General features: G+C 40.0%; 1 protein-coding gene across 2 annotated transcripts; it reads left to right on the top strand.

Annotated features, from left to right (window-relative positions):
• The first annotated feature begins 7394 nt into the window (after window positions 1-7394).
• On the top strand, window positions 7395-10731 carry LOC134617129 (myelin-oligodendrocyte glycoprotein-like). 2 transcript variants are annotated; one of them, XM_063462334.1, is made up of 5 exons: window positions 7395-7569; window positions 8694-9071; window positions 9186-9263; window positions 9352-9452; window positions 9539-10731. In XM_063462334.1, exons 1-5 carry the CDS (start codon window positions 7473-7475, stop codon window positions 9584-9586), a joined length of 702 nt encoding a protein of 233 aa, XP_063318404.1. In that variant the 5' UTR covers window positions 7395-7472; the 3' UTR covers window positions 9587-10731. The 2 variants fall into 2 exon arrangements, with proteins under 2 accessions (XP_063318404.1, XP_063318396.1); XM_063462326.1 differs by having other exon boundaries at window positions 7396-7569; window positions 9349-9452.
• Window positions 10732-13870: the final 3139 nt, after the last annotated feature.

The raw sequence follows: 13870 nt of genomic DNA, 5'->3' as shown, positions 1-13870 counted from the left end.
AAAGTATGAAAGCATGCAAACGCCGCCCTGAAACTCCCGTTACATCACCAGGTCACTCCTATTTATAAACAATGATGATGTCATCAAGGAAATAAGGAAACGACTGAGTGAGTTTACAGTGTTTATGCTGTGAGAGCTCAATGTGCCCAGATGGGCTACTCACTCGCTCTATTTCTCTCGCGCTCTGTTTGTCACATGACTAGTTAAGTGAGGTTGACACGCACCTGTACGTTAATTGCAGGGTGGCGCTGCTCGGCGACGCAGGTTTCCTCCCGTTCATTCCTCCCTTGCCTCCTGCAAGCAGCATTGCGAGCGGATACATCTTCAGGATAAACCGGGTGGTCTTGGTCGGGCTACGCCACAGCCACAGGTAGGCTGCACATTTGTCCTGCGATTCTTTCTTTTTTGGGACATTTAAGTTGTTTAGTGACACATTTGTGGTCCCAGCGTGGCCATCTTATTCCTTTTTGACTCCAGCTGTCGTGGAGAGAGGTAGTGCTGTATTTAAGCAGATTCAGTATAGCGACTTCAGCCCTGAGGTAAACAGCCTGACTCCTAACTAGAGAAGGTTAAGAGCTAAATGCATTTTTCAGGCTCTGTCTGCTGCTATAATCCTCTCCTCAGCGGTTTGTGTTCCAGCCTAATTGAACTATAGAAACTCCTGTGGCAGCCGCTGTTTTTGGACCCTGCTGTCTTGTCCCAGTTGATTTTATTTTTATTGGTAAATGGTCTGTATTTATATAGCGCTTTACTAGTCCCTAAGGACCCCAAAGCGCTTTACACATCCAGTCATTCACACACACATTCACACACTGGTGATGCCAAGCTACGTTGTAGCCACAGCCACCCTGGGGCGCACTGACAGAGGCGAGGCTGCCGGACACTGGCGCCACCGGGCCCTCTGACCACCACCAGTAGGCAACGGGTGAAGTGTCTTGCCCAAGGACACAACGACTGAGACTGTCCAAGCCGGGGCTCGAACCGGCAACCTTCCGATTACAAGGCGAACTCCCAACTCTTGAGCCACGATCGCCCCATTATTGGTTTCATTTTCTTTCATTTGACCTTATTTTATTTATTTTATTTGTGGACTGTAGTTTAAATTTGTGCCCACGCGGCCGGGCCAGAGTGACCCCCTGCCTGTGTGTCGTGCTGCTTCTTTGTTACCTCTGTACCGACCCAGCTGATTTGCTTCGGGAGCTGTGGAGGATTATGCTTTTTGGGAGGGGCCACGATCAGTATTTTAACCACTGTAACCAGTATAGATCACTCTCCACACAAGTGGTGTTTGACTTTAAGCTCGTGTTTGTGTGTGTGTTGACTAGCAACGCCCATCATAAAAGTGTTACCAGTGTTTGTTTACATGGTTCTTCCTGTAGTGAAGCAGGAGGGAATCCCTCTGATGACATCAGACATGTAAAAGATGTTTATGAAAGCGTGTGAGAGTGTCGTGTGGAATAAATGACACAGCCAGGGACAGGTCAGGCCATAGGTCATGAGTTTATGACCAGTTCTAGACTGAACTGATTTTTTGGGTCACTGACGAGCTCTCTCACTCACTCACTCACTCACTCTCTCTCTCTCTCTCTCTCACTCACTCACTCACTCACTCACTGCAGTTTTTATTTTTCTCTAGTATTTTCTGTTATTTTCACTTCAGCTGGAAACATTTCATTTGTTCAACATCAGCTTGATTTAAGCTGCTAAATCTAAAAACAACTGTGGGTCAGTAATAACTAATCCATCAGTGTATCAGTGTACACCTTGACGACAAACAAGGAAGGAGTTCCCTCCTGTCTTTCATTCCTAGTTCATTCCTTTTGCTGACGAAAAGGAATGAACTACAAATAACAGAGCTATAAATAACTCATATTTTAGAAACTACGTCACAATAGTGTCTCCCAGTGAAGGATGCAGATAGTTATTGGGTAACACAGTTTGTTTTTGAACTCGACTCTCCAGTAACAAACCTGCTGTGTTATATTTAGACTCAAATGACATTTAAAGGCGCTGCTTAAATGCCACAAAATGTGTTAAAGTGTGATTCTGAATCTTCTCTGCTGAGCTTTGAAAGACAAACTGTGAGTATGTGAGTTTTTATGTTCTTCCCTCTGAAAGTACGAGGTTTCACTTCCTGTGTGGCGGTAATGTCAGTGTACGAGACAGCAGGGTTCACTTTATCTGCAATACAGAGCAGTTCACGTGTTACACAACAGCTGGACTCATCTGTGTAAATCCACATAAGTGTGTTTCAGTAAAAAGTCATAAGGAATCCTAAAACTGCTGCTGGAAACAAAGCGAGTGTTGGTGGGTGTTGCACCCACCAACCAACACCCATCATAAAAGTGTTTCCTGTGTTTGTTTACATGGTTCTCCCTGCGTAGCGAAGCAGGAGGGAATCCCTCTGATGACATCAGATATGTTAAAGATGTTTATAAAAGCGTGTGGAATGACTGACACTCCCAGTGACAGATCCACTGAGAGTTATCGCCTGACCTGAGATCATGAGTTCATGATCAGTTTCAGACTGAACTGTTTTTCTGGGTTGTTGCTAGAGCTGGGCGATAGAACGATAACAATATGTATTGCGAAATAACTTTTTTTCGATAGAAAAAATAAACTATTGCGATAGACCTTGCTCTCTTAAAAAAAAAGAAAAGAACAGCCAATCCAAATTAAGTAGTGCAGAGCCGAACCAATCACAGCCGCAGCGTCACGTCACGTGACTTGTTACGTACAGCACAAGTGCCAAGCCGCACATGTGTAGTTGTTTGGGAAGCAGGCAGCCGCTGGTAATGGAGGAAATGAGTGTGCCCGCTAGAGAAAAATCAACCGAGAGCGTGGGTGACCAGGTTACCGAAGATAAAACAGATGATGGTTCCAATGCCGGAGAGAATGTCAAACGGAAGGGCCATAAAAGTTCCGTAGTGTGAAGGTGTTTCGTAGTGATGGGTCGGTCGCGAACGAAATGGCTCTTAGAGCCGGATTTTTGATGTGAACAACGCGAGCCGGCTCCTTATCGCGAGCCGTGGGGATTTTTTCTTTCTTTCTCTCACCCTCTCTCTCGCACTTTTTTCCGCTTCACTCCGCACGCGAGCCTTGTGCTTTGTGCTGGGCAGAGGGGGGAGGGGCGGTAGTTACACTCGCAGTAGCACAGGAACAGAGCGGGAGGGAGAGAGAGAGAAAGAGAGCCAGGGACAACAACGTCACATTAGAAAGGTATAGTAATCATCCACAACTATTTTCAGTTGCGGATCATAAAGGATTCAGAAAGTTCAGAAAGCTATACAACAAGGAGAGATTGAAAATTTCCTTTTAGTTCTCAGTTTATTTGATATTGACAAAAGTTAGTCAATTTTGTCTGTTCTTCTGTAAAACAAACTAAGATTTATTTTTAGAATTAATATTTTGTTTCTAAGTGGAATTGACAATTTAGTAGTCTGTTTTGTTTGTCCTATTTTGAAACTTAAACGCTTTAGCGGCTGCCTTTTGTGTAGTTTGCAATATTTGCCTTTATTTATCTGAAAAAGTCTCATGTTCCTTAAGTACATCTACCCTGTTGAACTTATTATGGGAAATAAATATTTAAATCAAAACAAGCTGCTGATTATTTCACATTTTACTTGTGAGCAACGGCACATTTAAATCTTACAAATATAGTTACTTGGCTTATATCATGATATATATCGTTATCGCCTGAAATGAAAAAAACATATCGTGATATGAAAAAATCTTATATCGCCCAGCTCTAGTTGTTGCTTTACAATAAAGCGCCTGACGACTGTTGTTTTAATTAAAATATATACACACATACATACATACAAACTATGTTGGTGGTTTGATCCTTGGCTCCTCAAATCTGCATGCCATCCTGCAAGACACGAACCCTGATGCATCCATCAGAGTGAGAATGTTAGAAAGATAAAACACTCGAGTATAGCAGAAGTTTATGTATGACTGGATGAATCTTGTAAAAAGTGCTCTGAGTCTCCAGGAGTCTCTGTTAAAATAAGAATCAGTCCACTGATCAAACAAATCTTTTGCTGGAAACATACTTAACCTTAACCTTAAACCTGTGTGATTGGTCAGAATTAGCCAATGAAAATAGGTCAAATGTTACCTTTTTGTAAAGAAGACATTAGGTTGAGAAAACAGTCCAACTTTTCTCTGCATCATTTCTTTTTGGGTTTTTGTGTGTTTGTGGTGACCTTATTTTCTCCATCAGCACATCGATGCAGGGTCTCTGTGGTCGTCGTTATCTTATCATCTGTTTCAGCTGTCGCTGGTTTTCTGCATGTTTCTTTCACTCTAAAAGTACGAGTAAGTATGTTGTTGCTGCTTGTGCAATCAGACTGACTCAACATTCACTTTCTTTTGTTTGTCTGTATAAACCTTGTGCCGTCAGTTATTCATTACATCACTTGTGTTTCATTGCCATTGTTAAATTTTATTTGTTTATTTCTGTTCTATGTTTGTAGTTTTTGTACTTCTGTTGTGTTTCAGGGATATTAAAATGCACTACAGGCGTATTCAGCTGAGTTTATGATTCATAAAGTGAAAACACCAACTGAAAGTCAAATTATATGTATCATTAATCTGAATTTAAAAAAAAGATAAACCGCAGCTGATTTTGTTTTTTTTTACCCAAAATGTTCTTTACTGTACAGTCACAGCAAAAAGGTTGCTGGTCAAAATCCCAGCTGGGCTCTTTCTGTGTGGAGTTTGTGTGTTCTCCAGTTTCCTCTTTGAAGACGTCCTTATTAGGTTCATCAGTTATTCCAAACTGGATGTGAGGAAACTAAAGTGCTTGAAGTGTTCAGATTAAACTGTTGCATGAAGATAAAATCTGACTTGTGGTTAGAAACACTTTGGTGGGCAGTAAGACTGAAATCAAAGCTCATGAGATCCACCTGAGCTGCCATTTTTGTTTTGTGTTCTAACTGTTAATGCTTAATTAATACTGATTATTATGGATGATAATTATAAGGCTTTGTTATGATACAGCAGTGAGGACAGAGTTTAACAGCTGTAATGGTTTTACATGGTCATAGAATAAATTATAACTGAATGTTTTTCATGTTTTCATGTTTGATCAAATATATTTAAATCATCATAGAGCTGTTATGTTTTCAGGTAAAACAGGATGTGATGTTATGTGATAGTATGTTTGTTTTCGTTAAAACATGAACCAGAGTATCAGGAGATTCATAAAAACATAACATCTATAAATATTCATACTTAATAATCTGACCATCATTCTTTGCATCGTTCACAAGTTAGAGCCTGTTGACCAACACGCTGCAGACGCTCTACAGAGCAGAGTTAATATTTCACATATTTACTAAACCTCAGCCTCTGACAGGCTGCTGCTGATCTCAGTAAATAAACAGTTTGTCTGAGCTCAGACTGTCACATGTGATTTAAGAGGAGCGATGAACTGCACTTTTTTTAATGACGGTATTTTTAAAGTGCTCTAAAAATGTAAGATTTTTCAACATTAAATACTGAAGGGACCTTCAGATCAGTCTATTGACCATGAAGAAGAGGTCAGAGGTCAAACGAGACATAATAGTTTAAATCATTTTACAGAGCGTTCTGTATGATGATAATACGTGCCACACTTGTAAGAGTCATAGTTTTATCAGAAGTTATGAGGCTTTTTGTCAAACTTCCACCAGTAAATCATTAATTTGACTTAATGGTTTCAGATGTAGGCTGACGTTCCTGTAACATCCACCGCTTCCTGCTGTAAATCACGTCTATCGGTTTTAAATCAGAGACGTTCCTGTTAGAAAAAAGCTGCTGAACTGATGAGAGATGAAGCACGTTTACTTATTTTATACAAACTGATGCCACGTGTTGTCTTAAGCAGGATTTACAGTCCAGCTGACGGAGCGCTGTCGCTCCACTTCAGGACAAACTTATAATAAAACACTTTTCTTTCTGAGTAAGTTTTTTATTTCCAGAGCAAATTTTCTTATTTCAACTTAGTTTTTATTGATCATTTTTATTCAATTTTATTACTTTCAGTCTAGTTTTATGTCTTTTAATCATAATCATTTAGTGTTGTATAGAGTGCAAATGTCAGAGACAAGATTTAGGTAAACCAGTGCATGTGTTACAGTAAAAACCCACTGAAGTTTATTTCACTATAATAATCTTGGATTGTCCAGTCTGCCTGCGGTGACATTAATTCTCAGTAGAGGCAGTGGCCAAAAGTAGTGGTTGCTACATGCCGTCTGTGCTAAATGTGAGACGCGTGTGCTGGATGAGGAAGTGAGAGTTTATTCATGTTAAACTTTGCTGTCATTAATGCATCACCTGCTTCCAGTCAAGCACAGACTGTAAACAGCTGCAGAAACAGCATGTTCATATTGTTTGAGCTTCTGTTGAGCTAATTGATGTTGTTATTGAGAATTCATCCATTTAATTACTGGCACAAAAACTCAAAGGTACAAGTCCGGATTTCATTTTAGATATATTAAAAATAATGGTAGCACTTTATATTAATGCCACACTGTTAAACATAAATAAGGTATTTAAAACATGCTTGATCCATAATGTATATATTATTACTCTTCTTTGGTATGTTATTTTTAAATACAGATGTATTATTATGACTCTGATTATAGTTATTATTAGCAGTGATGTGATAGCTGTACATGGTGTAAACAAATAAAATATCTGTATTTACTAATAGCATATAAGGAGGAGTGCAGTGCTCCCAGCATCAGTGTAACCAGCAGAGCTTCCATTGTTCTCTGGACTGACATGTCTGAGCATTTGTACTGGCAGGTGGAGGATGTTACATCATCACAACATTTTAAACAGTGTTGAATCTTTGCTGCTGCTTTGCTGCAGTTTTGATCTCACAGATAAATGATCAAAGTCACCTTCTGTATCTAACAGATTATTGGATTGATTAAACTGTCGTATTTCCAAGTTAGACTCTGGATGCTGTGCTACATACTGGTGAGTCATTAATGACAGAGCACGTTTTTGTTGCGTTAACATGACTTTCATGTTTCTCTATTATGTTCAGAGTCGCTTACTTCACCTGAAAGGTTGGCTTGTTTTTATTTTTATCAGTGAGACACATTATAACATCTCTGAGTCTTCAAACTGAACAGAAAGTGAGACTGAACAGATTATTTTCATGAAGCTGAGCCTCGGAGTTTCTAAGTGATCCAAGTACAAAGTAATTTCGGTGATGCGATAAAGCACGACAGACAGGTTTCACTGTGGGTTTCCCCTGCGTCATCACATCACGGGACTTCATAACAATCTAGGTCTAAATTACAACCGCTTAAACCAATCAGATTGCCGTAGGCGGAGACTGTTGTATATAAACAGCGAGTGATCCTCGCAGCTCATTCATTCAAGTCGTTCGAAGCAGGCAGGGACTGATCGGACTGCAGTTTCCAAAAAAAAACTCGCTTCAGTCAGAAAACGGAATTTATAAATCATCGATCATGTCTCTGAACAACTTCTACTTTAAGGACTCTTCCTTTTTCTCACTCTGGACTTTTCTCCTGTGCTCGGCTTTGTCCGTCTGGACTCCTGTACAAGGTAAACGGATGTTTCCAGCTTCCAGCTGCATGTTAGTGTCAATTACAGTGAATTTAAATCAAAAACTGGCGGATGTGAAAAAGCTGAATTGACTATTATCAGCTGTGCTGTGTTGTGCGTCACTAACAGTGATGACAGCTGTCAGTGAGTTACTTTAAAACCGGAAGAAGCTTAAAACGAGAAGATTGTCAGGCAGGTTCTGACTGTGTGAAGCGACTGCTCTCAATTGAGTTTTATTTTTAACGGACACGATGGAGATGATTCACCGAGCAGGTCTAACGTGTGACGTGTTTATTAGAGCCGTGTGTTTGTCAGAGGGGAGAAAGAGCAGAGTTACAAAAACAACGTCCGGTGAGCCGAAACTAAAAGACTGATTATTGATCCGGAATGATGCAGACTCTGCCCGCACACATGCTGCTGCTGACAACATGTGTTTCCACAAACCCGCCTCGCTTTTATAAAGAAAACGTGTTAGTTTCATAATCCGCCGTCATGACTGAGGAATGAGCTCTGACTGCCCACGTGGCTCGTTCGTCCAATCAGGTGTTTGTGCGTGTTCTGTAGTTTACTCTGGATTTGTAGTTTCAAATTTTTAATAACTAAAATTTGTTAGTTATTAAATCTGAACTGGCAGCGAGGTTAAACAGTCAGTCTTAACAAGTAAATAATTAGAAGGGCAACATGAATCAGTGAAAACACAAAGCAGACTGTGTGATTGACTTAAATCAGCTTGTTTACTTTGAGTGTAAAACTTACTGAGGATGAGTCACATGAACTATTATTATGAATAAATACTTGTGTTGTTTCTTAGAACTTGGATGAGCATCAGCCTGATCAATCGGTTGTTAAACTTTAATAAACACATTATTCCTTGATGAAGCTTAATATAGTTAAATAAAATGTTAGAAATTCAGGACCACAAACGGTACACAAGAGTCAGTCAGCCTGTAACAGAACAACAAACAGCCAATAGCACATGTCTGAAAGTTTGTAGTGTATATTAAGAAAGACTTAAGTAACAGCACAGAGGCCAGTGGGGCTGTTCATGATCTCCAGGTCTTTGGTGTGTAACTCAACAGGGGTCTGTGGGAGTTCAGGAGGTTTAATTTTTTGTCTGTTTCCAGGTGAGGTTCTGGTGATTGGTTCAAATCTTCCAATCATCGCCGCTCCAGGTGATGATGTCATCCTGCCGTGCCACCTGGAGCCCATGTTCGATGTCCAGGGTCTGACGGTGGAGTGGTCCAAACCCGACCTGAAGCCCGACCCGTCGGACCGGCTGAGCCGAGTGGAGTACGTTCACCTGTACAGGGACAGGAAGGAGGTCCCCGACATGAAGATGGCCTCGTACTTCAGGAGGACGGAGCTGTTCATGGACGACATGAAACACGGGAACATTTCACTGAAGATCCTGAACGTGTCGGAGGAAGACAACGGCAGATACCGATGCTTCATCCCCAAGCTGCGGAGCAGAGTGAAAGCTGCTGTTGTTGAACTTGTAGTCGGTGAGAAGATTTGTTTTGGTGATGTTTGTGGTTCCAAATTCAAAGTTGTTTTGTCCCCTGATACAAACTTTCAGCCTAATTTTCATAATGGATTTTGGCTGTTTTGTCTTTTAGATTCAAACTTTGCTACAACCTCAACGACAGAGACGCCGCTGCAAACTCCAGATCCTCAGGACACGACTCCAACAAATGGTGAGAAAACAGTCCAACCCTCTCTGCATCATTCCTGTTTGGGTTTTGTGTATTTGTGGTGACCTTCTTGTCTTTTCTACTTCAGCAGGTCGATCCAGGGTCGCTGTGGTTCTTCTCATCACTTTCATATCGGCTGTAGCTGTTGGTGGTCTTACTCTATATTTTTGCTGCCATCATCAGAATCGAACTGTAAGTAAGAAAGAAACAAACAAATTAACACAAACTTGTTGTTGCTTCTTGTGTCATCAGAGTCATTATTCTACTTCTATCAACAGAAGCATCCAGAGGATGATGAGACAGAAAAACAACCACTACCAGTCTAGCTGCCTTGCTCAAAGGAGCGTTGGTGTTAATGGAGCTGAGAGCATCAGAGATTTATCTGTGCTGGATCTTCAGTCAAATTGGGGATTCAAACCAGCATCCACAGGGAGACACTCGGCCCAGCAGCACTGAGATCATCATAAGGTCACTCCTAAAAAGGATGTGAGCCTGATTTGAACTTTGACCCCAGCTGAAGACTCGAGCCTTGTCCAGCTTATTTATCGAGCTCATTTTCACATAAAAAAAGTGTCATAAAAGAAAACCTAGAGTGGAAGGTTCAGAGGATGTAAACAGGAAATATTTCTTACAGAAGTCTTCAGTCAGAGTGGCTGCTGTCAGACTCTGGAGGATCTGCTTGGAAACATCAAGCAGTGAAACTGATGGATTTCCTCCTTCAATACAAAACTGTGAAGTTCAGCCTGGAGAAGAAACGCTCCTCTGCCTCACTGTCAGCATGTTTAATGAATATTTATTTAGTCTTTACCTCACTGGTTAAGGTGCACTTAAATCTTTCAGTGACACCTCAAAGTGTCTCTGATGGACAAATTAAAATGAAAAGTAAAACTGTTGGAAAATCGCCAGTAGACTGTGAAGTACCAGGAACAGGATTTATGGAGCTCACATTAAGCGCTCTTGTTTTATGCAAACTTTGTTAGTTGTCTGTTAACTTTAATGTCTCAGAGAAACTGAACTATAAGCTGAACACTTTAAGTAACTGCTGCACTTTATAAACAGAAAAAAGCTGATTTATACTCTAGGTTTTTAAAGCTACAACAAATGTATTACATTTACTGTGAAACTTCCTGCTGGTTGGGACTCGATGTTCAGACTTTAACGTCATAGTCTGATTTGTGACTTTGTGCTTTCACTGCCTTTAAGCCAAAGTCAGTGTTTCGCTCACAGACAGATGAGTGTGTGATGAAACAAGCTTAAACTTCATCATGAGAATAAAAACATTTAAATATGACCTGAAAGAGTTTCTTGGATTCTTTGATTTTCAAGCCTCTTCTTGACATTTTGTTACAATTTGTGTGTTTTCTTGTTTTTACATCTAATACCTCGTCCTATTATTTAATTAATATAAGTTATGTATTTATTGTTGTCATGTGTCGTTTCATGTTTGCATTTGATGACGTTTTCAAACATTTGAACCAAATGACCTGTTTAAAAACTTGAGTGTTTTGTTTCATAGATATTAACATGATCCACAGAGTTTACTGTTGTTGTTCCATGTTCTTGAATAACATCAGTATTCGGTGAACATGTGACTGAAATCAAATAAATCGGTAACAGTTCGTCATCATTGTGTCTGCTGTGGGTTTCTTCTTCAGCTCTTCATCACACTCACTCTCATTTCACTGATTTGTTTAACAGCACTGCTGAAAACTCATTTTATAGGTTAATGAAGGACATGCAGAGCTCTTCTTTAGATGTGGGCAGATACATATTTGAAAACGGTGTATCATTGTTAATGTTTTACAGTAACATGTTGTCAATGATTAAAGGGAACGAGATGTCAGAGGAACACAACAGGAACACGGTGATCGCAGCTGCTCCTCCAAAGGACGCACAACAGTTTCATAGGCTTGTAGATAGAAGACTCTGACTACATCTGAGAGAGTGTGAAAGGACTTAACAGCCAGCCTTACTGTGTGTAGAGTGACACAGCTCTATTTGATTCTGGTAATAATTAATTATCCTTAAATTTAATCAGAATATAATAAAAAAAAGATTCAAAATCTGATCAATGAGGTTTCATCAGAATATAATTATTACAGTGAAATGTTTCCATGTTTCCAATACCTGAATCCTGACGACCTGACCTTTTACTGTGATTTGCGTGTGTGTGTGTACCACATTTAGATATCTTTGTGATATCTATTACATCATACTTTAACATGTATGATGTAATAAATGTGATATTAATTATGCTGTGATTGACAAACACAGACTCACAGAGCTATCACATATCAGTCATATGTGATTGAGTTAAAAAGAAGTCATTGTTGTGTGTTGTAATCATAAAGAGAAGCAGTGTATTGATGTCATGTTAAAGTGTATCCACATGTGACTGAGCTGATGAGAGAGAGAGAGTCACGCTGAAGTGCAGTAGAGCTTATAGCTGGGTGAGAAATGTAACCAGCGTAATGAAGTGATCTTAATGTTTAAGCTTTGATTCAAATCATGCCATAAATAACACATCAGCTCCTCCTGAGTGATCTGGGATAGAGTCACGTTCAGTCATGTGATGACATCATGATCGATCATAGTGGGGATGCCCACAGCGAGACTTAATTACTGGGAATGTGGGGGATTCCCTCCCCTCTGGTCTACTTGCCCCTTCTTCTGCTTATGAACCCAGGTGGAAAGACCCCCACATTCCCCACTTCTGATTTTTAGCTCTGCTTCTCAAAACAGTTGAGAAGCAATAAAATCACACTTTCACTTTCAGCAGAGGGGGCGCTGCTTCAGTGCATGATCAGGATCTGATTCTAATTCTCCTTTTTAACCTGTGTGGACTTTTAACAGGAGCAAAAATTCCCCAACTTTCATTCTTTCAGCCTAAAATTTGACAAAAAACACATAACAAAGGAAACTATTTTAAAGATTTATACTGTTGGTGCTTCAGATGTTTGCACAATGAGGCTTTTCTGACCTGGATCTATGGAGATGGATGTTAGATCCATGCGTCTCCATAGTTCGGTGTTTGTTTGCTTTTACTTATTATGTTTAATTACTGTCAGAGACAAGCTTCAGGAAAAGCAGTGCAGGTGTTACAATAACAGCAACTTCCTGAAAGCAGTTCAATAAAATATAAATAAGTTTAAAAAAATTATGAAAAATTATGAGTTCACAGAGTCTCAATAAACCTGATTATCGACGTCTCATCAAGCAAACACTAAAAATAAATGTAACACACACACACACACACACAACCCCGTTCAGCTATCTTAGTGAGGACCCTCATTGACATAATACTTTCCCTAGCCCCTTACCCTAAACCTAACCATAACATAATTGTAACCTTGACACTAAAACCACATTTTGAGCCTCAAAAATGCCTTTAAATGCCTTCAAAAATGTGAGGACCGGGTTGTGTGTCCTCACAAGTATAGTAGAATGCAGATTTCGGTCCTCACAAAGATAGCTAGACAGGAACACACACACACACACACACACACATTGGAGGTCTCACCAACCGTCTCAACTGTGGGAATAAAATGAAAACTAACAAAACTCTAAAAGATCATTTATTAGTACAATAATGATGAAAATGGAAGGATAAACATGCCAGTGTCACACCAACAAAATGGATAAAACACACAGTCCAAGGTCAGAGCCAGCTACACCACGAGTCACACTTTATATGTCGATCTGTCCTCTGAGACCCACCACCCTGTAAGCTGAGCCACCCCGGCCTCAGCAAACCAACTCTGTGTACAAAGTGTGTGTTACACTGTAGTGAAAGCTGTGGGGGGGAAGCAGAAGTAAAACCAGGTGATAGAAAACACAGAAAAGTGTCAGTTGTGGTTTTCATGTTGGACATTTTAAAAATATTTGGCTTTTCTGTTCCTGTTTCTTTGATCCTGGTGAGCTTCTCAGCAAAGGTGATCTGAAGAAGATGCCTGTAAACCTCATTAATGATGGACAAAGTGAGGCTTGAAACCATCTCACAGCGACACCTCCTGGCCAATTTGGGCATCACACCTTGATGATGCTGTTCTGTGACAAAGTGACACAGAAAAGCTCAGCACAGCTCCCAACAACACTACTTATTATAGACTAGAGATGGACCGATCCGATATTATGTATCGGTATTGGTCCGATACTGACCTAAATTACTGGATCGGATATCGGTGAGAAATAAGAAATGTAATCCGATCCATTAAATATCAAAAAAGCACCTCACAAAACTTGCGACACGGCGTAACGGCGTCTAGCTTTCAATAAATAATTATCTGAATCTTACACCCAAAGTTTTAATCTGATGTAAAATGTATAGAAGTCCATTACTGTATATAGTAACTGTTAAGTCTAATATACCCTAGTAAGCTATAGTACTTTTTCCTTTGGGAAGATACCATCTGTGCAGTCTGCAATTCTGTTGAAGAAAGATGTTGAATCTATTTAATTATTCTCGAAAAATAATTTATTTCTGTGCATTTTTTTTAACCCTGCATCAAATTAAAGTTGATTACATCGATTAAGCATCATGAGGTGGAGGGTGGGGGGTGGCTCCCTATTTTTTTTTGCTGGGAGTTTGCAACCCTATTAGTTAGTTTGCT

The sequence above is a fragment of the Pelmatolapia mariae genome, linkage group LG3_W, assembly GCF_036321145.2.
Source record: "Pelmatolapia mariae isolate MD_Pm_ZW linkage group LG3_W, Pm_UMD_F_2, whole genome shotgun sequence".
In the NCBI taxonomy this organism is placed as follows: Eukaryota; Metazoa; Chordata; class Actinopteri; order Cichliformes; family Cichlidae; genus Pelmatolapia; species Pelmatolapia mariae.
Note: the sequence above shows the minus strand (reverse complement) of the source record. Positions and strands in the feature narration are given on the sequence as shown.

Excerpts from the sequence above, each read along its gene's own strand:
- LOC134617129 (XM_063462326.1), top strand. The coding sequence starts at position 7,473 with ATGTCTCTGAACAACTTCTACTTTAAGGACTCTTCCTTTTTCTCACTC. Across the intron at positions 7,570-8,693 it reads CGTCTGGACTCCTGTACAAG|GTGAGGTTCTGGTGATTGGT; the intron begins GTAAACGGATGT and ends GTCTGTTTCCAG. Across the intron at positions 9,264-9,348 it reads GGACACGACTCCAACAAATG|CAGGTCGATCCAGGGTCGCT; the intron begins GTGAGAAAACAG and ends TTTCTACTTCAG.